The sequence below is a fragment of the Phodopus roborovskii genome, unplaced genomic scaffold (assembly GCF_943737965.1).
Source record: "Phodopus roborovskii unplaced genomic scaffold, PHOROB, whole genome shotgun sequence".
Classification (NCBI taxonomy): Eukaryota; Metazoa; Chordata; class Mammalia; order Rodentia; family Cricetidae; genus Phodopus; species Phodopus roborovskii.
This window is the reverse complement of record NW_026126549.1, coordinates 26,410,803-26,437,624: the sequence shown is the minus strand read 5'-3', so window position 1 is coordinate 26,437,624 and position 26,822 is coordinate 26,410,803. Positions and strand designations below refer to the sequence as shown.

Genomic DNA, 26,822 nt, shown 5'->3' with positions numbered 1-26,822 from the left:
AATGCGAACTGTTTTTTTTTTTTAAAGCACAGAGCTTGTCTTAGACCTATCATGGTCCATGACAAACTTCCTACTGCTACAGTTCTCAAGGTACAAGAAATGACAGGCATATGCCACTATGACTACACTTTCTATATTTTTAAAACTGGTTTTTGGAAGCTGAGTAAAATGCTATCTCATATGAACATATGTATTTCTCATTATTTCTTACTGGGACTGTTAATAGTACATTCTATAAGAATCTATAAGCAGCAGCAAAATGACAACTAAATCTAGGCAGCTTCACACAGATAAACTAAATCTTGTTAAAAATTGAGATGAAGCAAAACACATGAAATAATCTGACATTTCAATTGTTAAAATTATATCTGAATGTAGGTGATGTCAGTACTTAATAAATGTGTAGTATCTCAAAGATAACTAATTCTATTGCCAGCAACAGACTGAATGCTTGTGGCCCTGCTCCAAAACTTGTATTAGACCTGGTCATTTTCTAGCTAACAACTGCAAAGGCTCAAAAACAAACAAACAAACCCAAAACAAACAAAAAAGCAACATCAGTTTCTGGGTAAAAAGAACACAAGGTCCAGACTTAAGACTAAGGATGACAACTGGGAAACATCTTAATAAATGTTTCCCCAGTTCATTGCAGAATTTTCGTCTCAATTAGTGAAAATTGAAACCCCATGACCTCAGTATTGACCATAAACTACTCTACAAGTTAGCTATGAGGTTACTAAGTACTGGATCAGACCCTGCAGGGCCACCACAATGTCAAGTGACCCACAGGGACTAGTGACACACCCTAGGCAGGACTTTTCACTTCCTTGGCTACTTGTGAAGAGTTGAGTGGAAAGCTCCTCACTGCCAGGGATGAAGAAGAGAAACCAGAAAGAAGAGACCCCCTCCTGCCCTTGATCCCCAGAGCAAGCCCTGCACCCTCAGAAGAACAGATAGTTTCTGATAACTCACCTCAAAGAGTATTTGGAATGCTTGATGTAGAAAGGTGCTCTGGGGCTCAGAAACTTCAGCTGGAAATGAACAGGAAACATTTTGTGACAGTGGAAAATTTGGTATTTGTCATACATAAAACTTGGCTTTGCTTTAAAGATACACTGTATAAATTTAGGTAGGTTCAGCCAAAAATTAGGCAGGACAAAGGAGAGTTGCATAAACAGAAACACATTTAAAGAGTTTTGACTAATGTAAATATTACCTAAAAATGTACTATATGGCAGAGGAAACAGAAGAAAAACAAGTTAAAATTTTTTGATTTTCAAATAAAAGATCATGAACTGCAAATGAATTTCTTTTCAAATATAGTATTAAAGCATTTTTTTAAAAAAATTAATGCATTACAACTAAAATATTATAGAATATGTTTCTAATCATTAAGAAACGACCTTTTGAAAGCCCACAGTAACATTTTCAACTTACTGCATGAGTGAAAAAAGAATTATTTCGCAAATTGACTTTCAGTGTCCTGGATTCCCCAAGTTTGGTTGGCAGGAACATGTAGACATCCTTTGGGGCATATACTCCACGGTGACTCAAGTCAAGCTGCCTGCTTTGGGAACAGGTTTACAATGAAAGGCAATTACTCAGTTTGTAACAATGTTTCCATGTAGTTCAGCTTTGTGTTTCTTCTGCAACTCAGACTTGTACTGGAGCTTATCTAGTCTGTGTGAATGTTGACCAGGGTTCCAGGGGTGCTGGGTTAGGGGCATTGTGAAGGTACCTCCTTCCCATTTCTGCTTCTGTTTTTGTCACCTGAGCCACTCGTACCTTCCCTGGCTTTTCTGAATTGTGCAAAGACGATGACCTCCTGAGACACTCAACCTTTCCCATGGAAATGGGAACACCATATCTGTTTCAGTCTGGATTCTGCCACTCTACTTTCTAACCTCTCTGGACTTCAAACTCTAGAGCATGACACTCTCCCCAGGCAGTTGCCTGTCACTTTTCCTGTTTATTTCCCATTATTTTTCAGGGCTATGACCCAACTTACCAGTGTGAAGACAGGACTGCCAGAGCCCCTCCATTTGAAAACTGTGGAGGCAAGACCAAGGCAACCCACCACCACCCCTACTCTCAACCTTAGCATTTTTTTTTTTTTAGCATCATCAGAGTTCAAAGAATATGAAATGAACAGATAAGTGGACAGCAAAAAGAGGGTGTAGTTTCAGGGCCAGAGAGATGGCTCGGTAGTTGAGAGCACTTCCTGCCCTGACCTCTCAGCGCCTACATGATGGTGGTTCACAGCTGCCAGGTAAGTCAGTCTTTAGAGATCATCATAATGCCTTATTCTGGACTCCCAAAACACCTGCACGTAAGTGACAAACACTCACACAAGCACATATGTTCATCAAATAAAAATAATATAAACCTTAAAAAAAATAATAATGATAAACTTTCACTCTGGACATGATGGTCTGTAATCCTACTTCTTGGGAGGTGAAGGTAAGAGACAAAAAGTTTACCATCATCCTCAGTTACACAGGAAATGTATGCTAGTCTGGGCAGAACAAACAAACAAACAAATCCCTACTTTCTTAAGAATTTGATTATTTGCATTTGTGTGTGTGTGTGTGTGTGTGTGTGTGTGTGTGTGTGTGTGTTTGTGTGTGTGTGTATATATATGGGCTTGTGTGTGCACTACCCATGGAGGCCAGGAGGGGACTGGATCCCTTGGAGCTGGAGTTATAAGCTGTTGTAGCCACCTGACAGGGAGCTGGGAACTGTACTCCAGTCCTCTACAAGAATAGCAAGTACTCTGTGTGGACTACTGAGCCATATTTCCAGCCCCAAAATCTACTTTCATACTTTTCTTATAGAAATATAAAACAGAACAAATACTTCAGGGGAAACTATTTGCCAACTTGTTTTAATGTTAAATATGCCTATCATGTGATCCAGCAAATTTAGGATAACAATAATTCCAAAATGAATAAAGACATTTATCCTCAGATAGGTATGTGAAAGTCAGGAATAGCAGTGTGTGCCTTTAATCCTAGTTCCCAGCAGGCAGATGGATCTCTCTGAGTCCCGGGACAGACTGGACTACACAGAAAAACCCTATCCGGGAAAAATTTTTTAAAGAAGAGTGAGTGGAAGTGACTCTTGTAAGCACAAAGATGTGTTAGTGCTACACCTGTATCTCACCGACATGGTTAGAAACTCTCAAGATGGGCATAATGTACATACTCAGGTATGTGAGCGGAGGTCTCAGGCACAGCACGCCTCCGGGACACACCTGCAGGGTCTACTTTAATGAGAGTATCTCTGGAGGAGCACGAGTCTTCGGGGTCATTTTCTGCTCTCATGCTCTGTATAGGAAAAAAAAAAAAAAAAAAAAAAAAAAAAATCACAAGTGGGAAGAGAAACAGTGACTACTCCAGAAAGCACAGGGACATTTCCTTATGGATTTCCATTATTTTCTCTAAAACACTGTAGAGACACGATTATTTTTAAATCCCTTGAACTGCAAACTCTGTTCTGTGTACTGTCTAGTTCTGCTGCCCTCATGCAAATGCCCATACATACACATACATACAGATAGCAACTTACATAATTAAATCAAACATGAGTTCATGTGGACTATAGACAAAAAGCAGATTGCAAAGATATCAGTTAATGAAGGCTGACAAGAATCTTAAGATATGAGGCTACAACACATTACTGAAAATGAAACCATATCAGGAAATTATTATATATTTTCAGACATTTTCTCACTTAGGGTTTTTAATATAGGCAATCACTTGCTCATAGTATCTAGGACAATGCTAACCTGTCCAGAGAGCTGGAATCTCAGCGTGTGTTTCATGTGAGGCTCTTTAGCAGGGTGGCATTCAACATCCCAAAACTGGGCATAATCCCCTCTATCTCTGGGCAGAAACATGATGGAGACCTATGAAACACACAAGATGAGAAACACAGACCCAACTTTAAACATAGATTAAGAATTTAAAGTTTAGTGTAAACCTAGTAAAATAGCAAATACATTTACATTGGCTAGTTTTCTTTCTGGAAAATTTGGATTTGAGGGCTAGAAAGATGACTCAGTTAAGCACACTGGCTGATCTTGTGGAGAAGCCAGGTTCAATTCTCAGAACCCACATGATGGGTCAGAACCATCGATAACTCTTGTTCTAGGGGATCCAGTGCCCGCTTCTGGCCTCCTCAGGCACTGTATGCACATGGTACACAGATATAAACAAATATAAAACACTCATGTACATAACCCTTTTAAAAGATGCGAACAACTTTATTACTAGTATAACATATTCAAAGTATATTTCTTTTAAAGCTACATATAATATTTCCCTCAAATATGTGATATATGCTTTTTTGGAGGAAAATCCCACCATGGAAACAATCTACTTTCAACCTCATCACTGAGGCCTTCTCAGTGCAGCCCTGAGAATGGTGGAAGGTTAGGGTGACCAGCACAATAAAGCAAATGGTACTAGATTACAATAGCTCACACAGGATGTAATTCAGAATGCTAGTCAGAGCTAGCATTCCTGCTTACTGACACAGCTTAGGCATACATACAATCTGCACATGCACAACCTGATGAGGCTAAAGGGGCCCCCAAAGGCAAGCCCAACTGGTGACAGCAAGAGGAAAGTTCCCAACAGTGATCTGAGCTCTGTAGCAGTATCCAGGGCCCAAGAACTCTGTGTGTGAAGACAACTGAACCTTTACAGCAGCAACCACCAAACCCCTGCTATGTCCAAAGGCTGCCAAAAGTCACAATTGACTGGATGGAACCCAGCAACCAACAAACTGAGCAGTCCCTTTCTAGCAGTCAGATGCTTGCTTCCCTGCAGCTGCTAAGGCATCAAGGGAAATGAAATACACACAAAAAATCCAAACTGCTACTGAACCCATGCAAAAATTCCCATAAGCAGCAAGCTGTGTTTGACAGCCTTACATATGAAAGATTCCAATGTGATTGCAGTGGCGGCTAGGAGTAAGGCAAAACCATACTGAACAAAAACTGACAGGAGGAGGCCCAAATTGCAGCTGGAGTGGGGAGGCAGCATTCCCCACTGGGTCTGAGGAGGACCCCTACAACAGCAACAACACAGCTCCCAGTAGAGAAGGCAAAGATCATTAGTCACCAACCGCCAAGGAAAACTAGGGGTGGGTGCCCCCTTTGCCAGCTAAGTATGTGCTTGCCCATCACCCCGGTGGCACGGAATAGAGCCTGCTTACTGAACTAACTGAGCTTGAATCTTGTTGAATTTTGGTAGATGTTCTTTCCCCTCTTGGGTTTGATGGGAGGGAGAGTTCAAGAGTCAGATATATGGGTCACACTGTCTGAGGAAGAGGAAGACTTCAGAGCCTGCCTGCCTCCCAGCCAGAATCCATTCAGCCTGCTCTGTAGCCAGGAAAGACTGCTTTCATGACAAACCCATCTGTGGCTTGCTGCAATGGCAGCTCCTGCTTCAAATGAGGAACTCACTGGAACTTCTAATGCTCCACCCTCCAGGATTCAACCTGCAGCTGTAGGTAGGGGGATTTGTTCTTGCCCCAGCCCCCAAGATTCAAATAAGAATCCATTTCTCTGGCTGTCTATAGCCTTCAAAACCTGCCAGAGACATGACACCTGCTGTGCGCTGCTTTCTGCATCCTTGCTCTGCATGGATTTGCAGTTGGTTTGCATCCTGAGACCCTCTGAAGGCTTCAAGCTGTAACACTTGCTGACAGTCTCTGAGCTGGCACCTTGTGTAGTGCATAAGGCAAAATTCCACATTCCCACTTAAGTTGTTGCTCCCATGTGGCAAATAAAGCTCCCTCTGACCCCCTGATTTCCCTCCACTGTCTGCCCACTCCATTCTTGGATAACCCGGGACAAGAGAACTTACCATCTCACTGTAACAATGTGACAGTATTTTAAAGTAGTGCTGTATAAAGTTAGTGTTTAGAAGCCTTGGCTTTACCAAAGAACAGAAATCACCAATGAGTTAGTATCTCCTGAGTCTGGACTAGAGTGTTAAAACCTGTAAGTGACCTCATCCCTGCCTTGCATAGATAGCATAAGGACAATAACCCAGACCCTGGGAGCTTAAAGGGAAAGGTAGAACAGACACAGAGAGTTGAACACATAATGAAGAGGAGGGGGCAAGTGTGGAAACAATGACATCCTGTACTGGTACAAAATAGGCAATTCATCTGGAATACTGACAGTCATGCCTCCTTAAAAATTAAACTCAGAGCAGAACAGAGAGGAAGACACAATTAGCATTACTGTACATCACACACTCAATACCCCCTGGAAACTTTCATGTTTTTACATGCACTGATCAATACTTCAAAAGTTTACTGCATGTGATTGCTATTTTTCAATGATGCAGCTGCCCAAGAGGCACCCTATATTCCTTTTAGAAACTCCAATTCACCAGGCTAGACTTGGGAGGAATTGCTTCTCTGGTTTATTGTCAGTGTCCTATCTTGACTGACTGAAAGTGTATTTTTCACACTTCCCTAGGAAAAGTTACACAAAAATAAAAAACACCTTGGAGCTTGCATTCATTCCTAATTAAGTACAAACAAATGAGAATTCTTGGCCCTTTACCCACAGTGACTGCAGCTCCGAGACCTCATCAGAGAAGTTTCTTTGGGCAGTGAATGGTGGTTAATGCATAAACTCACAAATGGTCAGAATGCAGGGAATGAGTATCCAGGGAGTTCTCAGTCACAAACTGGACATCTAGGCAGGACCCTTGAAGCTGGGGATACAGGCGGTTGTGAGCCACCTAACATGGGTGCTGGGAAACAAACCTGAGTCCTCTACAAGAGCAGGAAGTGCTCCTAGCCACTGAGCTATCTTCCAAACCTCTAGCTAAGGTTTTGAGTTCATGAATTTCAAACAGTAAGGAGGACTAATGGGAGGTTTTGGAGGGAAGAGGGGAAGGAGGAAATTATTAAGTATATTATAATCTCAAAAATGAAATAACTTTAAAAATCATACTTTGAAAATAATAAAAGCTCACAACAGTATTTATGCATAGATAGCAAATCCATGCATATATACTGATAACCATGTGTGAATACTGATTTTTTTTTCTCTGAAGAACAGTGGGTTTCACTAGCTACAGCTGGTAAGCAGAACTGTCTTGATCACCAAACTCAATGCGGCTTAGTAACCTTCCTACCACAGCATAATGGAAGTGCCTCCAGTGGACAGCTGGCTCAGAGGCCAGCTCTGGTCTGAAGGAGAAAAATTGAAGCAACTGGGCCACATGATTCATTCCTGGTGAAATAATATCATATTCTTCCCAGCTGTCTATGAAACTTCCAAAACCCACCTTTTGGATTCTATGGCCTTCCAGTGTTCCAGAAATGGGTGAACATCTGAATGCTGTGTAGGTAGCTCTAAAAACATCCCCAGTTTCATCAACTCCCTGGAAAGTAATCATTTAAAATAATTAAATGGCTATTATATTCAAATGATAAAGAAACTCATAATCTAATATATTAATTTTAAAAGATCCCATCATTCTTATAGTTATGGAGGACAGGACAAATCCATCTCAAAATAGATCAGGAGCACACTCACTACATCCCTAAGAGAGGGCGTGCTCCCTGGCCTCCCCAGCTGAGCTCTGCCCATGCCGTTTATCAGCAGCAATGAGAGAGAGAACACGGTGCACGTGGAAAGGAAGCAGTGTGTGCACACATGGGGCTCAACTAGGAAAATTAAACGGAGCAAACATTCGTTTTGCACTTTAAAGGTTTTCTAATTTGTCTCTCAGAATTATCTGGTGAAAAAGATTAGGTACATGCCATCCCTACCTACAGAAAAACACAAGTGAATAAACGGGTGGCACAAACAGCTAACATCTTAACCTGTACTTGTATTCAGGGACTGAAACGGCATACAGAATCTGAACAGTTTAGGTGACAGACCTTGACATATGGGGGAGCAAAAGACGACAGGTGCCACTTCACATCTGTGGGGCCACAATTCTCCAGCTCCAGATAGTTTTCTAAAAAGAAAAAAAATGCACCCTTTTATCCCTGAGAGGGTGGCAAGCAGCTCTGTGACAAACCTCATGACCTTGTAAGTCAACTAGGAACTACAGAATTTTCTAGAGACTCAAATATCCTGTTTTAGATTCTTTTTCAAGATACAATGCAAAGATATTGAAGGGCTGAGACAAGAGAACAAGATCACACACAATGGGAAGACCGTTGCCAATGGTTCACAAGGTCAGACTAAAGGAAACGAAGATTCTGTCCTTGGTCCAACACCTCTAAAAACACATGCACTGAGCAAACGGTGCCAGTCACAGTTTACAGCCACTGCTCAGAGAGAGCAGAAAGAAGGTGGAAGGGCATGGGTAGCAGCAGGGTATAAGTGGGCCCAGGGCTCAGATGTAACTTCAGACACAAAAGAGGGACACAAAAGTCTCAAGGTATTCTGAAAGGAATGAGGGGGGAAATCCAGCACCCCAGGTGTGAAGAGTCCATGGGCGGCATCACCTAAGAAGCTACAGATACGGCAAAAGGGGAAGGCAGAGAGCAGGACCCTTGCAGCAGAGGGCGTGCTGAGGAAGACAGCCATGGCAGACAAAGGTGGGGTGGAGGTAGCGGGAGCACACACTGAGGGCTCACTGAAAGCCACTAGCAGAGAAGGGAAAGGAGGGCGAGTGCAAGGACAGGGGCAGGGAGAGCCCTGAGAAAGCGGAGCACACGGGCCTCCTTTGTGACAGAAAACAAACATTTCATTTAGCCTGATATCTTCTCTATGTGTGAGGCAGAGTCAGGAGTTACACCACATGAGTGGACTCAGGGAACAGATGGGACATGGGCTGCTGGTGATAACACATGACAAAGGGACATCTAGGACTACGAATCAGCAAAGCCTGTGTGGTTTTGCCCATTAATGCCCTGATGGGACACAAGTGGCCAGACAGCTAGGTTTGACCAAGGCTTAATATGAAGGCACAGGAAGTCAAGGAAAGTAGGGGGAGGGCTATGGTTATCAGGACAGGCCACAGGACTCAAGGAGTCTAAGAAAAGAACCTGTGCCAAGTGGTGGAGGACATGAAGGTTGTGGGCCTTAGAATGGAGATGTCAACAAAGTTGGAAAGACTAGACTGACATTCCTGGTGCAGGGAAAAGACAGGAAAGGTCTTAACACAGAGTGAGGACAGAGTGAGCTACTGGGGTAAATGTAACATCCAGGATGCCTACAAAGAAGGAAAGAAGTCAATGAAAGGGACTGTATGGCTCAGTGAGAGAGGGACCCAAATCCTTTCTAAAACACCAAATATGAATGACCGAATCTACCCTCAGTGTGACCTGACCAGGTAATGGTTGCAACTGTCCCTTAACACATGAGGGAACTGAGCCTGCTGAGGACCTCAAAACCAATCAGGATCAGAGCCATGGTCCCTCATTCCCACTGTGATGGCTTGAATGGAAATGGCCCCCACAGGATCATAGGTAGTGATAGTATTGGGAATTTTAGCCCTTGTTGGAGGCAGTGTGTCACTGAGGGTGGGCTTTCAGGTATCAGGAAGCCCAAGCCATGCCCAGGGGTACTCTCTCTTCCTGCTGCCTGCTAATGTCAATGTAGAACTGTCAGCTACCTCTCCAACACCACCATGCTTCCTGCCATGAGGGTAATGGACTAAATCTCTGAACTGTAAGCCTACCCCAAATTAATGTTTTCCTTTATAAGAGTTGCCATGGTCATGGTGTGTCTTCACAGCAATAAAACCCTAAAACACCCATCTCCTTTCTTCTTCAACTACTAGGTGAGAGATCCGGTTGTAACAGGGTAGTAATGACCATCCAATAAAACCTAAATACCAAGAATACAGTTATTTAAGCCCAGGCTCCAGATTTTAAGGTTGTGTTTTCAAATCCATCTCATTACTGAAATGACTGCAAATGACTTCATAATTTTCTCCTTAAGTAGGAATAAATTTTGTACATATGACTCAAGATTAACTTTCAGCACAAGGATCTAGAAGTATATTCAGCAGGAAAGCACTAACCCATGTGATGCCCTGGTCTGAGACACCCACCCCCATACAAAAACAAATATATGGATATATTAAAAAACAAAGCACCAGACTGAGTACATAAACAACTAATTTTGTGATACAATACCTGAAGTTTTACCAGGTTCTGTTGGAGGAAAAATCACTGTCTTGTTTCTAATTTCAATTTTTGTGGAAGGTGGTTTTCGTATTGGTTTTGTCAAATGACTAATAGAAGGCTCAGGTCCTGGGGCAAGAATTCCAAATGTGCTAGAGGCCAAATGAGATAAAGGTTCTTCACGCAAATCTTCTCGTATCTGAACTTTTACCATTTTCTGAAATAAGTCAAATAAGACACTAAAGTTGCCAACAGTTTAAAAGGCACATTCTGGTTTTTACATTATAATAAAGAGGTTCCAAACAAATGAAACACTAATGAGTTTAGAAATTAACATTTATTTGAGTCTATCTCCTCTCTCAGCATTGTTTTCCTCCTATTTCTGCATGGGTGTGTATGAGTGTACATGCATATGTACTCAAGCGGAGGTCAGAGGGCAACCTTGGGTGTTGGTGCTCATCTTCTACCTTGTTTAAGCAAGGCCTCTTGTCTGTCACTATGTACACTGGCCAGTGAGTTCTGGGGGATTCTCCTGTCTCTGCCTGGCATCTCACTGTAGGAGCAACAGGATAAAACAGATGTGTGCTACTATGTCTGTCTTTAAATAGGTTCTGGGGCTCTAAACTTAAGTCCTGACAGTTAGAAGGCAAGAGCTTTACCCACTATGTCATGTCCCCTGCCTTGATCCTTCCTTCCTTTTTGATTTTAAAGCAAATAGTTAGTCCTAATTTTCTATCCCCAGTCTCCCAGTAAAACTATTCAGATCACTTAGGGCAAAATTCTATGCTGAGTGCTCTGAGAAGTATACCTGCTTGGGTTTCATTTGACTTGTGAAATGTACACGTTCATAAAGACTGTGAAACTGAAGCTACAAAATAAAAAGAATGCTGCTCAGAAAAATAACTTAGACATACCTTCTGTCCATTATCACAGTGAATATAGATCAAACCAGTCCATGGGAACATTGATTGTTTTGTGGACAGGGAAGAATTGGGACTCACAAGAATTTGTATTTTACTCCTAAAAAAATAATAATGAACACTGAGAATATTCTTCACTTTTATAGTAGTAATGACATGTTACAAATACTGTTCTGCCAATAACCAATCATTCCAATAACCAATCATTTGTGGCTGGGAAAAAACAGAGACTGTTTAGCTTTTACCCTAACTTCTTTATGTGTTTCATCTGGCCTCAATACCCAACAATGGCAAACAAAATATTTCTGGCACAAATCCTTCAGTCCAAGGAAAAATTCTCTGAATAGAAATATCTTAGGATCAATTCCAGACAAATTCATACTACACAAACTCTAAGCAACTTGATAAATTGGGGTCACAGCACAAAGCATACTAACTTTTCAGTAAACTGGAAAAAATGCAAGAGACAATTGGGGTGAAAATATTAATTAGTCAGTTATTGATCTTCTCTGTTATCACATTTCTCTTCTAGGACCTAAAGGCAAAAGTAAAGAGCTAAAGGTAAGTTTAAATGACGATGTCTATAAAAAAAGAAAAAAAAAAAAATCACACTTGTCAAAAGTAACTTAGCAACATTATTTTCCATTAGGGCTAGAGAGATGGCTCAGCTGCTCTACTAGAGGTCTACTAGAGGTCAATTCCCAGCAACTACATGGTGGCTCACAACCATCTATATTGAGATCTGGTGCCTCTGCTGGTGTGCAAGCAGATATGCAGGCAGAATACTATAAGCAATATAAATAAATCTTTTTAATTTTCTTTAAAATATTTTTTAAAAAATAACAAATCTATGGGACTCCTGGGGTCATCTATAAAACAACTGTTCTACCATCCTTATCATTTTTTTTTTTCTCAGTAGCTGGCAAGGGCATGGCGCGTGTGAAGCACTCGGTGCGAGCTGAGTTGACTGCTTTTCTCCAGGTGTACTCTGGGTACCCTATCCTTACACAGCATCAGTCCAGCAAACTCTACAAATATGCATAGTCCTAATTTTGCAAATGGAAATGAATGTCCTGCTGCTTTTCTGTGGTGCTGTTAATCACAAATACTAAGTACTTTAGATGAGAGAGTTCTACACTGACCAATACAATCCCTGTAAAGTTGCAACGCTGTGGTTTTCATCTTATCAGTAATCAGGCTATGTGCAGACAGTGCCTGTGTAGGAACAGCTGACCCCAGAAGACTCCTTCTTAGGACATTTTATATAGAAAATTATAATCTAGTCTTCAGAAGAAAAAAAAAAAAACACAGAAAACAGGCAAACAAATAAAAAACATTGTACATTTCAAACCAAAGAGACAGAAAACAAAACAGCTAGGCTTGTCACAAAAGAAGATGGGTACTTTATTAGCAGAGGGCAAATTTCTACTGAATAATTTTATTTGCTTATTTCTACAGTTCTGGGAACAGAAAGCAGAGCCGTACACATGCTAGGCAAGCGCTCTACAACTGACTCCTGAACAAACATGTATGAGATAACTTGGTCCTTCAGTTGGGATGAGGAAAGGAATCAGTGGGACTGGAAACAGAAGGGAAATATGATCAAAATACATGTGTAAATATTTATACATGCATAACAGTGTTGAATAACTAATAACATTGTTTTAAAAGGCCAGCCTCAAAAAAGCCAGGCATGATGGCATATGTCTTTAAACCCAAAATTTGGGAGGCAGAGACAGATTGATCTCTATGAGTTTGAGGCCAGCCTGGTCTATAGGGCAAGTTGAAGGACAGCCAGGGCCATACAGAGATACCCTGTTTTGAAAAGAAAAAGCCTCCATGATGGCATCTGAATAACAGCACTGAAAAAAACAAAAGACATACTTACTCTGGTGTGATAAATCCATGTTGTGGTGTGACTGTCAGGCAATGCGCTGGCCAGTACAGCTCAAATTTCAGTGCCCTAACAGAGTTATTTATAATCTGGAAACGTCCAGTTTTTGCCATGTCACCTATTATACCAGATAAATAACGTTAATTCCACTTAGCCATAGGAAAAAAAAAAAAAAAAAAACAAATGTTAGTAATACTGAATCCTGAGTAAATGCACATGTATAATTTTCCTTTCCAACAGTTCAACTATAGGAATCTCAAGTCTGTGTTAAGGTAGGTCTTCTTGATAACTCCTGGAAACTACAAGGACACTGGCTACACTGAACCAGGTTAGTAGCTCTTATCTGACATCACTTTAGGAAACATATATGTACCATTTATTCCTGCCCTGAACCCAGAGTTATCAGTGTTACATCAATAAGCAGCAGGTAGAGATCCTTAGTTGGAGTACTGATCAACTGTCAGGTCTCTGGGTGGGAGCTACAGATATAGGGATGCAAACCCTAACTCCTAAATGGACTTCTAAAAAGTTCTTACCCAAGAACTCACAAGAAGAAGGAGCCACCAGAACCAAGTGCTCTGGGTGGACAGCCCACCTTTCTTCAGAGGGTGCTGTGTCCTGAGCAGGGTGAGCAATTTGTGAGAGAAAAGGAGGACCTTGAGGGCCTTTAACTGGTAAAACATCCAAAGAGACGTTGCCATTTTGTTTTCCAGAAGTTCCAGATTCACTGGGGAAACTATTTAAAAACAGAAAAGAAGGAGACATTAAAAATACTAACAAATATTTCACATTTTATATCAGGGATTCATAAAATAAAAAATTATGACACAAGTAAAAGGATTTGATATGCTGTTTTTTAGTAAATATGGGGAGTCCATATTTTATATACTTAAAAGTACTTTATAGGGCTTGGGATGTAGCTCAGAGATAAGGGCTTGCCAGGCATGGCAATGCTCTGAGGTCTGACCCACTACAGAAGAGAAAAGACAGAGAATTAAAAAAAAAAAAAAGTGTAAGAGTACATGTAATCAAACTATTTGATGATTTTCCTGCCTGACTTCTGTATCTTAAATTTCTTATAAGATTTAATGGAAAATGGCACAGAAAGAAAAACCAAATTCACTAAGCATGGTGTATCAGCCTTTAATCCCAACATCAAGAGGCCAAGACAGGTAGTCTTCAGTGAGTTGAAGGCTATCCTGGTCCATACAGGCATTCCAGGCTAACCAAGACTACACACAGTTAGACCTTATCAAAGAGGAAGAAGGGAGGGAGAGAGGATGGAAGGAAGGAAGGAAGGAAAAAGAAAAATCAAATTATTTTTTAACACATCTCTAACTACACAATGGTACCTGGTTTCACAACAGTGACACCAAAAATCCATTAAAATAGCAAAATCTTCTGGAAAAAAATGCTCCAGGGAAATGCTAATCCAATCTAGGAAGACTCTCACTACTTTCTAGTAAATCTTACAAACAATTCTAAGTCAAACCTATTTTTTAATCACAAAAGTACAAATCAAACTGAAGTTTTACTATGCAGTGTCCAAATTCTTTGCCTACAGTGGAACTCCAGCTTTACTACCAGTCAACATAGTCACTCTTATGTGACTAAGACAAAAATTTCTATAAAAGAAAGACGCAACATAAATACTCTAACAACTAAGAAATCTAAGTATTGAGTTTTCAGAACTTTTGAACTTTTCTAGGAGCTTTAAATAATTTCAGATTAAGCTAAACAGGTGGAAAAAATGAGAGTAAATAACACAATACTGTAGGAAGAAGATGTGCTGCAATGTGAATCAGTCATGAAATCTAGTCAAAGATTTCTGTTCGTGTATTATTTTACCTTTTAGATTCCAACCTTGCACTGGAAGAAGGCTCAAGAAATTCTTTGCTAGAAACGGAATCTCTGAATTCTCCAATTACTGACAGGGTCATTTTACGCATACTTCCATAAAAGAGCTGAATGTCATTAGGCCGCTGAGGAAGGTCACATGCTGCAAAAGAATAAATGTGCTTTGAAACATATAAAACCTCATACAAGCAAAACACAAAACAATAAATGATTCCCTTAGGTTGAAACATCTCAATTATCAATACCACTGACTGGTGCAGACTATCCACCATCAGAGCCGACAAACTATGAACCAAATATGAGCCATCAGCTTTGCTACTCTGTTAAAGCTCTCTGAGCTTTAGTTCCCTTAGCCCAGATCTGGACCAGCGGTAACCATCTTTCTCAGGGGTGCCATGACTTCATGTCTTAAGATATGTTTAGCACAAAGCATACACAGTGAGGGAGGCACTATTCTAGTCCTTCAGGTTAACTACATTTCCAGAGTGACTCTTGGAGGTAGGAATTATGAGGTACACATTTAAAAGGAGGGATCTGAAACATGAAAAGTCTATGGGCAAGTATCACAGTTAAGCAAATCTATGAACCAGTCACTATTAGCATTACTAAATAGTTCTAGATTAAGGGGTTGGGGTGCAACAAGAACATTTCTAGAATAGGCTGTCCAAATGTATATATGCAAGAAATTTTAGAGTGTATTTCATTCTTATCATCTTTTAAAAGTTATATATTTTAAGTGGAAATCGTAAAATAATTCAGTAAATTTGTCTTGAGACAGGGTCTCACATAGCGAAGGCTGGTCTTGTACTTCTGAACCTCCTGACTGCACTCCCAAATGCTTGCATTGCAATCAGGTCTCTAAGCTGGGTGGTAAATTTAAATATATAGTGACTATGCCATGCCTCTAACTTATGAGGACAGTTGCTTCTTATTTATTAATGGGTTTGTCAAAACAACCCTTCTTACAACACACTTTTTTGAATTTCTGGACAAGGAGATGCATGCCCTGGAACACCCTTAATCACCCTGTCTTCTGTATCTGTCAGTACTTTATGGGTAAGGACTGCATTTGTGTTCACACAGATGCATCTACTCAGCTGGGGAATGGAAAGCACTAGCTGGTGGAATTACGCCACTGCAAACTCTACCTGCTTTATTCGGACCTTCACCACAGCTGCAATGTATGTCCACAGCAAAATGCAGTTTAGGTCTAACTAGAGCTCTCCTCTGAGGAAGGGATGATGTTCAAAAGTACCAAAGATGGATCTTAACCTGAATGCATATATTCAGGTATGATTTTAATTACATTAATATTCACATATTGTCTTACCAAAATGATACTTTGCAATGAAAATTTTTAAATGGTATTTTTCTTAATAAATGAAGACTATATTTATTTGGTTATTTTTATTTTATATACATTGGTGTTTTGCCATGGGTGTTGGGTCCCCTGGAATTGGAGTTACAGACAGTTGTGACCTGCCATGTGGGTGCTAGGAATTGAACCAGGGGTCTCTGGAAGAGCAGTCAGTGTTCTGAACCACTGAGCCACCTCTCCAGCACCAAATGTAGCCTTTTTAAAATGACATTTATCACAAATTCATATCACTGTTCATTTAATAGCTATAAATATACCACCCTGTATGTTTGGACATGTAGGTTACTTGTAACAGTATTTTTTCTTCTTTTTCTTTCTTTCTTTTTTTTTTTTTTTTTTCATTTATTTTACACACCAACCAGTTTCCCCTCCCTCTTCTCTTTCCATTTCCTCTCCCACCTCCCATCAACACCCCCATCCTCTCCTCTGAAAGATGCAGGCCTCCCATGGAAGTCAACAAAGCATGGCATATCAAGTTGAGGCAGGCAACTTCTTGAATATAACAACAGTAGCACAGACACTGAGGTCGACAATTAATACATGGCACCTCCTGAAACTGAAAACCTTCTACACGGCAAAGGACATAGTCAATAAGACATAACAGCTCCCTACAGAATGGGAAAAGATCTTCACCAACCCTACATCTGACAGAGGGCTGACCTCCAAAATATACAAAGAACTCAAGAAACTAGATATCAAAATACCAAACAATACAATTAAAATACAGGGCACACATTTAAACAGAGAATTCTCAATAAAAGAATATCAAATGTCCAAGATACACATAATTATTCAGCATCCTTAGTCATCAGAGAAATGCAAATCAAAACAACTCTCAAACACTTCTAACTTACTTACAGCTATCAACAATACTGTAAAATTTATTATAGCATTAAAATTACATGTGCATTTTTATGGAGTTTGTGTATCTTGGTGCATTTATTTTATATGGATAAACAAACAATTAAATGAGTCAAATGAGACTAAGTATCTAGGCTGTACTCTGCATGTCTATTCGGGATGTCTTGGATACCACTACATCTCTAAACATGATCAAGAAATGTGAAACAGCATGAACCTGAATGTAATAACAGCCCCTATCTTCCTTCCATTCATGAGCCCTAGTCTTTACTGACATCCAAATACTTTACCGAAACCAAAAGTATTTACAAAACAAAATTCTTCCATCTGATTTTCAAAACCCTTAGGATGAGAAGTAGATGCCATTCTCACTCCATAGAGGACACTCAACTCCCTAGTGTGGTTTGTTTAAAGTTCAGACAGCTCAGACTCAGCTAATCACATCCAAACTAACCTCTTCGACCCAAAATATAAGGATGTTGCAATTCTTACCTTCATCTATGAGTAGTTCATCCTGAAATGCTTCAGCAAAATCGATGTTTTGCAGCACACTATGTTCTGGAAGTATCTGCTTTATGACTCCTGGGTTATGCAACAGAGCTCTGCCAGAAGAGACTTTTATTCACTTGATATATAAAATGACCTAAATCAAATTTCAAAGTGTCTGGCAATCCCCATTAACAGCACGATACATTCATAGATAGAGCACATATCTTAAGTCAAATATAAGTACCTTTTAGAGTTAAATTTGTTTTGGGAAGTTCAACTGAAATGGTAGTGAAATCATTAGTTTTAGTTCAATAGTAATATGAAGGCAGGAGCTCTTCAATGTAAGAGTAGAAAGAAGAACAGATCCTTTTGAGGGCTTATCTTTTCATTATTCCTGGCAATTTGGTCATAGAACTTGCCTCAGTGAGGGAAAAAAAAAAAAAAAAAAAAAAAAAAAAAAAAAAACAATAATGATAAGCTGTTTTGGTGGGTGGTGGCGGCACTCACCTTTAATCTCAGCACTCAGGAGGCAGAGGCAGGAGGATCTCAATGAGTCTGAGACCAGCCTAGTCTACAGGGTGAGTTCTAGGACAGCCAGGGCTGTTACACAGAGAAACCCTGTCTCGAAAAACTTAAATAAATAATAATTTAAAAAATGATAAGCTGTTTAGGGAACTATTTAAGAAACCACATAGCTACTGTAGAAATAGGCATCTCCAAAGGATCTTTGCAATGAAAAATAAAACTATGAATGGCTCTGTAATTCTCAGTGTTCACAGCCAAAGCAAATTTCAGTACCATAAGTTTGTGGTAAATAGGAGTTATGAAACAATACACTGTACTTTTTATGTTTCAATAGAGAGAAAGGGAAACAGGAAACGTGATAATCTGATTTCTCCAAATTATTCTAAAATAATTTAGAAACTAGGTTCAGCTGTGCTCTGTGGCGCACACTTGTAATCCCAGCACTCAGAGGGGCAGAGGCAGGTGAATCTCTGTGAGTTCGTGGCCAGCCTGGTCCCCACAGTGAGTTCCAGTACAGCCAGGGCTACATAGAGATCCTGTCTCAAAAAAACAACAAAAAAGCCAGATTCAAAGGATCACACAGTGAGTGAGCTGTCACTCTCAGCACGAGTTTCATCTATCTTCTGTAGCCCAAGAACTCAATTTTACAATAAGAAGCCCCCAGAATTTACCACCTAATAATAATGTAGTTTCTCATCACACTTGAGCTAGAGCAGCAATATTCCCAACTTTCCAACTCAGTATATTAAATCACATTTATATTAGATGTATCAAATTTTATAAAATATCTATAAGTTAAACCATCCTACACATTTTTAAAATACAATTATCTTTTCCAGTAATTTATAGCCTTCCTAGAAATATGCTAAATTAATCATGTAGGTTTATATAATGCAATCTGTCAGTAGTTCTGAATATCTTTTCTGAAACTGATCTGATATATTCTTAAGTATGTTAGGAGTAGAGTTCTAGTGTAAAGTATGATGGTCCTATTGGATAAGAGAAAAGAGGAATAATTTACATGTCAAGTGTCAAGAAACAGGTGCTTCTCCAAGTTTTTCTAACTCACTTATGAGCCACACCAAATTTTACCAATAGATTTCTTCACCTATCAGTTGACTAATAAATAATGAGGTATGTTCTAAAACTTCCAAATTGTTAACCATCCTTGCTTTCACTGAACAGTTCCCAACATTATCTGAATGAAGTATCTACCTTCGATACTGCTGTCTGGAGAGTTCATCACCACCAAAGAAGTATACAGTTAACAGTTCTGTTGCAGGCTTACTGTCATTCTTCCTGATTGATGGAGTGTATATTAAAGTAATATCCTGGTTAAAAAAAAAAAAAAAAGAGAGAGAGAGAAAGAAAGAAAACCAGGAGTATGAATATTCAGTATTTTTTTTTTTTTTCCCTCAGAAAGTCACCTCACTCTGAATGAACAGTCCTGCAATACTAAACAGAACACACAAGCAGACACAAAACCAGTCACTGCAAGGAAGGCAAAAGCATGGAGATCTCTGTGTATGAGGCCAGCCTGGCAACAGTTCCAGACAGCCAGGGCCACACAGAGAAACCCTGTCGGGGGGGGGGGGGGGGAGAGCAAAAAAAAAAAAAAAAAGACATAAGCAAGTACAGCTCTTTCAGAAAAACTAGGTAAGTATATCTATCCCATACTCTCTTCCAACAAGATTTTAGCTATTGGCCTTAAGATACGTAATTAATATTACCCAAAACATAACTATTTTTTAGGACAGATTTTATACTTACTTCTTGGGTTCTTTCCTTAAGCACAAATTTATCTGGAAAAATCCTCAGTATTTTAGGATCCAGCAAAACTTTTCTCTGAGAATCTTTAAAACATATTGCTTTAACAAAGGCTGCTCTGGAACCAGTGTTGCGAATAGAAAAAATAACTTTACTTTCTTTGCCAGGAATTAAGTCATTCACTGTTACCAAGTAACTGTCAGATAACTTTTTAACATCTTCTAAAATAAGATTACTTGTTCCTCCATATCCAGACAAAGGTATCTAAAAAAAAAAGAAAGAAAAAGAACATACATCCAAAGCAGATATAAGAAAGCAGAAAATTTATTACAGTCAGAAGAAAACACAAATTTAATACAATTAAAGTTTTAGGGTTTGTATCCTTAAGCTAGCAATTACCAAACTTCTAGTCTACCATTATATTATACTACATTATATATTTGTTTATATATAGTATATGCAGCCCTACCAAGCTACATACCTTCTGACTAGAACAACAGTTTCCTGTTGCATAAGCCAAGCTTAACCAAAGAACAATCCAAACTAATCTAGCTATGCTTGCATACATTTGTAATGTGAAGCATAAGATTGTAATTTATTTTGAAATGCTTAATAACACAATATACTAGTAGGTGGTCAGCTGTGTGGTAAAAGAAATATAGCAAACATAAACTGTGACTCTAAGTAGTATTTTTTCTTTTCTTTTTTTTTTTTATTTATTATTTTACATGTCGATCCCAGTTCCCTCTCCCTCCCTCCCTCCCCCTCAACCCTCCCTCTCTCCTTCTCTCCCTTTTACCCTCTTTGCCCTCTCACATGCACTCTAAACACCCTCCCCTTAAGTAGTATTTTTTCAACTTCTCAGCAATTCAGAAAAATTTTTATAATAGAACACTTTGTGGGGGGGGGGGAAGTATACTATCTCACAGTCTTTTAGCAGACCTATTGTTAGAGAGAAGCCTGCAAACAGGACTAGTACTCCAAATCCATGCACAAGCAAGCTAGGGATTTGGAAGCCTGAGACTGAAGCCAGGTTTGAGATGCTTGCTGCTGTTTTTACAGGAGTTGAGCCTTCCAAAAAAGAAAAAAAAAAAAAAAAAAAAAAAAAAGAAATAAGGGCTCACAGACACCTCCATTATAAAGAAAGGGAAACAATTACCTTGCTTAAAAATAAATAAATAAATAACCTTTGCCAGGCAGTGGCAGCACACACCTTTAATCCCAGGGGTACTTGAGAGGTAGAGGCAGGCAGATCTCTGTGAGGCCAGCCTGGTCTACAAAGCTACACAGAGAAACCCTGTCTCAAAAAACAAACAAACAAAAGTCTCTATAGGCCCAGTATCTGGAACATGGTCTAGAAAATTAAATCAAGAGATATATGCCCAAGTCTGAATGTTGGTGTCTCACAAAATCCATATGCTGAAATAATCCCTAACATAACAGCATTAGGAATCAGGACTTTTAGGAAGTGCTGAAGTCATGACAGCCCTGCTTTCAAAAGTAGAATTAGTGTGCTTAGAACAGGGGAGGGGCTAGAGATGGCTCAGTGGTTAAGAGCACTTCCTGAAGTCCTGAATTCAACTCACAGCAATGACATGGTGGCTCACAACCATCCATAACAAAATCTGGTGCCCTCCTCTGGACTGGAGGCATACATGAAGGCAGAATACTGTATACATAATAAATAAATAAATCTTAAAGAAAAAAAAAAAAAAAAAAGATGAGGGGAATGCATCACTCTTACTCCAAGTGAAGAACATGGCAAAAACAAGTGTCACCTTTGAAACAGAGTGCAACTGTTGCTAGACAGTGAACTTGCTGGCACATCGATTTGGGACATCCAGCTTGAGAATTATGAGCATAAATGTTTAAAAATTATCCAGCCTGGGGTTGAAGAGATGGCTCAGCAGTTAAGAGCACTGGCAAGTTCAATTCCCAGCACCGACATGGCAGCTTACAACAGTAACTCTAGTTCCAGGGGATCCGACATCCTTTTCTGGTATCCATGGGCACCAGACACATACGTAGTACAAAAAAAAAAGGCAAAACACTCCTACAGAAAAAAAAAGTTATCTAGCTTGTGGTATCAGTTGTTTATAATGGATAGCTCTGATTTACCCAAAATGCTTATGTTATACACGTTCCAAATTTCAAGCTGAAATGAAAATTTAAAAGCATTAGGAAGGATATTTGGTGGTTATATGAATCTCACAATAGTTGCTTTTAATGACTTGATAATTATCCTATAATTTGTTTGTAAGTTTATAATTTAGCAAAAAACAGAATACATGATTTATCGATGTTAAAGTAATAGTTGTAACTTAACACCAACTCCATGGATGACAAAAAGCAGTGAACTTCTCTTACCATAAACTTAATGCCTGGCTGTGAACGATTTCCAAGTTGCTTGATTTCTAGTTTAGCCAACATACAAGATAATCGAGTAGGTGCAAATAACACAGAGATTACATAGTCCTCTCCTGGGCAAATTCTGATCTCACAGTTACTGGTCAATCTCTCTTCTGAGCCAAAAGTGTTCTTAATCTACAATTTAAAAACAACCACTATATAAACTCAAATATTGGCACAAATGAAACACACATTAACACAGTTAGTCTTCAGCAATTAAGAGCACTGTTCTTGTAGAGGACCCAGTGCGACATGGCACTCACAAGCACCTGTAACCCCAGTCTCAGAGATCCGACACCTTCTTCTGAAATCTATGGGGACCAGGCATGTACATGTTGCATAAACATACATGCAGGCAAATACTCATACACATAAAACAAAAATTTAAAAATCTTTAAAACAAAAATCAGTTGGTCTGGACGAGGAGATAGCCCAAAAGTACAGAGCTTGCTTAGCATGTACAAGACCCTGGGTTCCCTCCCAAGCACTTTAAAAAATAAAAAACAAAACAAAACAAAAAAACCAGACACAAAGCCGCTTGGTCTAGGTTGAGAGTGGTGGCATACACCTATAATAGCACTTGAGAGACAGAGGCTGGCAGATCTCTTGTGAGTTCAAGGCCAGCTTGGTCTGCATAGGCAATCTCAGGCCAGCCAGAGTTATCATAGTGAGTCCAATTTCAGACAAATAAAACAACAAATGGTCTACATATACTGAGTGTTCTGTACTCAAGCCATGTGTGGTGGCATAGGCCTGTGGGAGGCAGTAGGATATTGAGTTTCAGGCCAGCCAAGGCTATACAGTGAGACCCTGCTACATAAACAAAACAAAGTAATTTTTAAAGGTACTTAAACCAGCCGAGCAGTAGAGGCACGCCTTTAGTCCCAGCACTCCGGAGGTGGAGGCTGAGTTCGAGACCAGCCTGGTCTACAAGAGCTAGTTCCAAGACAGGCTCCAAAGACACAAGGAAACTCTGTCTTGAAAAACCAAAAAACCAAACAAACAAAAAGAAAAAAAAAAAAAAAAAAAAAAAAGGGTGTTTATATCAGACAAAACAAAGACTATGGTACGAACCTGAAAGCAATCCTGATCCTGTCCTTTAATAAGGAGTCTCAGGGTCTGGGCTGTGGTTGTAGAACTGTTTCTCAAAACTAGTTTCTGAAGCCTGAAAACAGTAACACATTTTCAATGTCTTCTTTTCCATGGATACTGCCACAGTGACAGAAGCAAAGCCAAGTGACCCTGACCACAAAGTCTAAAGACAGGCTGACTGTATAACTCACCTTGATAGGCTAGAATCATCTCTCCACAATTATGCAACAGGGAAGGTTTTTGATTTACTTTTAATTTAATTTCTCTAATTTATCCTCTCAGATGGCCTTATTCATAAATCAAATCTTTAACAGAGCTGGAACTCTTTGGGAAACAAGAGCTACCAGGCTCATTTGTACAAACGGGTCTTTTCAGTAGCATGCAGCAGAGTTACCTCACTTTTTAAAGACATTAGAATATAAGCAAGGTGGACATATAAATAGTAGGTTGCCAGTATGAAAAACCTTGAAATTTTGAAACTAATTCCTTTCTTCACTCAATACAAAATAAGAAATCTGTTGTGCACAAAAAATGCAGACCATTATCACTTAATTTGAAGGCTGTTCTAAGTGTTTACAAACTAGGCTGCAATCTCCCTAAGTAAATTACAGTGACTCAATTATCTTCCCTCTGCCTTTCCATGAAAGTACCCTTCATATTCATCAGAGAGCTCACCAAAAAGCCTAAGAAAATAACAGCCAGTTTGAGATGCTTTTTAAAAATTAGACATTATAAATTTATTTAAAATTTAGGATCATTATATGAAGATAAGCAAACACATGGCAGCTTTATCTCAAATCTAAAGAGACTCATACAGCCATATTTAACACCTGAGAGAGTAACACAGGTAATCAGACAACAAAATCTCAGTGCTCCGGAATGGTTGCTGTGAACACTTACTGTGTCCTGCCGAGAGGGAGGCCTCCCCAGGTCAGAAACTGCTTATTGGACAGAATCAATGGGACATCTGAGTGGGGAGGTCCAGGTGGCGGAGGTTTACTCCCAGAAGGAATGGCTTCACCTTTTAACATCACTTCATACTGAGGTCCTAATGGCTGTACAAATATTCTCAGGATCCTGACCAAAGAAAAAAAAAAGCTAAGGGTCCCACACTCAGTTCTCCTAGCAACTATATCCTACACTCTCCCTTTGTCCCGGGGACCAAGTCTGGGGTGAAAACACATTATTTCTACCCCAAAGGCTTATGTTCCCAGGGAAAGAACACACAAAAGAAGTGATATCGCAATAATGTCTACATGGCAGAAGTGAAATTTCACAGGGCTTTCTTCAGGAGGAATATGGGAAGAGCTGAAGTCAAAAGTCAACACAAGGCAAGCACTTGAGGCTTAAACAAGCACTTAAACTAGTGTCCGTTTTTTCCAAAAGACTCTAGTAATGAACTAACTAGATGTGGGCACCCTGTACTCCATGCTGGGGAAAAGCAGTGGGTACTTTTGTAGATGCTTGGGTGACATATGTTAAGTTAGCTCTATATAGTCAAGTTTAAACACAAACAACAATGATATTCTGATTGAGCCTTACTCATTACTGACATCTAAATACTTTACTGAAACCAAAAATATTTACAAATCAAAGTTTTTCCATCTGATTTTCAAACCCCTAAGGATGAGAGTGAGATGTCCTTCTCACTCCATAGAGGGAACTCAACTCCCTAGTGTGGTTTATTTAAAGTCAGAGGTCCTGGAAGAGACCTGGGAAGAACTGTAAAGTAATAAATAAAAAACAAAGTAAAACTTTTCTAGAAGAAAAAGGTTAAAGAATATCATAATTCATGTTTTATTATTTATTTAGTCAGAATATACCAGAAAACAGCCACTTCTTAACTTTGATTCACTTGGATTAAGAGAAGCATTTTACTAACAAAAAAGATGGGCCAGCAAGATGGTTCAGTGGGTAAAAGCACTTGCTGTGCAAGCCTGAGGGCTTGAACTTGATCCCCAAGCCCATGGTGAAAGGAGAAAATTATTCTCTGATCTCCACACATGCACCATGGCATGTGACACCCATACCACACACATCATACACATAACAGTGATACTATAAATTACATACATGTATATAATATACATAAACATACATACATATATACATACCTATATATGAAGGGTAACTGAAAAGATTAAAGCACAGCTATATCGTCATAGTATATATTAGGGGAAATAAAGCAGGTACCTTTACAAGAGTAAAAAGCATCCAAACAAGTGGTCATTATAAGTGTTTTCATATTACCTTTCTTCATATGCTTTGGAATCCTTTGGTGTAAATGAAACTATAATTTCACGTTCTTCTCCAGGTTTAAGAAATAGATTCTCTGGATCCACTGAAAACTGACTTCCTTGTTCTGCGACCTAAGAAATTATATAACCACAACATGTATTGTGTGCCTTTCTTTGCCAGTTTTTAGATTTTTGCTTTTGTTTGTTTTTCCAGACAGGGTTTCTCTCTGTATGTAGTAGCCCTGGCTGTCCTAGAACTCTCTCTCTGTAGACCACATTGGCCTTGAACTCATAGAGATTTGCCTGCCTCTGCTTCCCAAATGCTAGGATTAAAGGTGTGTGTGCCATCAGTGCCTGTCTTATTCCTTTTTAAAAGGATATTTCCTTCTGCCTCCATTTCAAATGTTTTACCTACCCCATCTCCAACTGCTACTTACTACCATAATCTCACTCACCTAGAGATAAACTTACATATGTAGACTATTCTCTTCCAATTCTACATATGCACAGATGCTACACAAATGTCTAAGGAACTACTCAAAAATTCTTATATTCAAAGCATTAGGCTTCAACATTAACCAAGCATGTACTTCAGGCTAGTGTGACTCTCAATTTTTACAACACTCTTCGTAATTCCTAGCCTAGTCCTCATAACATCCTAACAAGGTTGCCAGCACAGAAGCCATCGAAAAGTTACCAAAGCACTCTTGGAGAAATTCTTACCTTGATATCTAGATAAACTTCAATATTTCCAGCATTTTTCAAAGGCAAGGGCTGCCTTGTTGAAGAATTTACATCGGCCAATAAATACATAGTCTGTGGGGTAGGGTAAAGATGCATTCAGAAGAGTCACAATTAAAAAACTATCAACCTGAGCATAACAGAGTAACAATAGAGCGAAGATGAGGCTGGATACCTGTAAGTCCCTGGGGGCATGAATCCTAGCTATTCCTGCTCTTGCTCGAAGGTCCACACTTCTAAGAACTGGTATAGGGTTTGGGCTGTCAACTTCTATATCCACTCTGGCCAGGAATTCTTCTGCTGAGCCTAGAATTTCTATGAAAGTTTACTTTTATTTCAGTCAACAGATATGTAATCCAAGATTTCACCAGTATTGCAAAAGGATGTCCTTAGGGGTCCAAAGAAAATTCAGGGGCAGGGAGATGGCTATTGGGTATTAGTGTTACTGTGCAAGTCTGATGATCTGATGACCTGAGTATGACCCTTAGAACCCATGTAAAGGTAGAAGAAAACTGACCTCATAAAATTGTCTA

At 39.5% G+C, this 26,822-nt stretch overlaps 1 protein-coding gene across 1 annotated transcript in view; it reads right to left on the bottom strand.

Moving 5' to 3' along the window:
• The window catches only part of Cep192 (centrosomal protein 192), a 69,183-nt gene that overhangs the window by 2,318 nt on the left and 40,043 nt on the right, over positions 1–26,822 (bottom strand). The window contains exons 25-44 of the mRNA XM_051201123.1: positions 26,465–26,604; positions 26,272–26,364; positions 25,562–25,680; positions 24,212–24,388; positions 23,294–23,384; positions 22,178–22,354; positions 19,814–20,074; positions 19,259–19,374; positions 17,522–17,631; positions 14,782–14,932; positions 13,470–13,660; positions 12,928–13,051; positions 11,034–11,139; positions 10,132–10,336; positions 7,918–7,997; positions 7,317–7,412; positions 3,788–3,907; positions 3,205–3,326; positions 1,438–1,564; positions 973–1,031 (exon numbers count right to left, since the gene is read on the bottom strand). Coding sequence (XP_051057080.1) covers positions 973–1,031; positions 1,438–1,564; positions 3,205–3,326; positions 3,788–3,907; positions 7,317–7,412; positions 7,918–7,997; positions 10,132–10,336; positions 11,034–11,139; positions 12,928–13,051; positions 13,470–13,660; positions 14,782–14,932; positions 17,522–17,631; positions 19,259–19,374; positions 19,814–20,074; positions 22,178–22,354; positions 23,294–23,384; positions 24,212–24,388; positions 25,562–25,680; positions 26,272–26,364; positions 26,465–26,604 — 2,665 coding nt within the window. The remainder of the gene's footprint in view (positions 1–972; positions 1,032–1,437; positions 1,565–3,204; positions 3,327–3,787; positions 3,908–7,316; positions 7,413–7,917; positions 7,998–10,131; positions 10,337–11,033; positions 11,140–12,927; positions 13,052–13,469; positions 13,661–14,781; positions 14,933–17,521; positions 17,632–19,258; positions 19,375–19,813; positions 20,075–22,177; positions 22,355–23,293; positions 23,385–24,211; positions 24,389–25,561; positions 25,681–26,271; positions 26,365–26,464; positions 26,605–26,822) is intronic.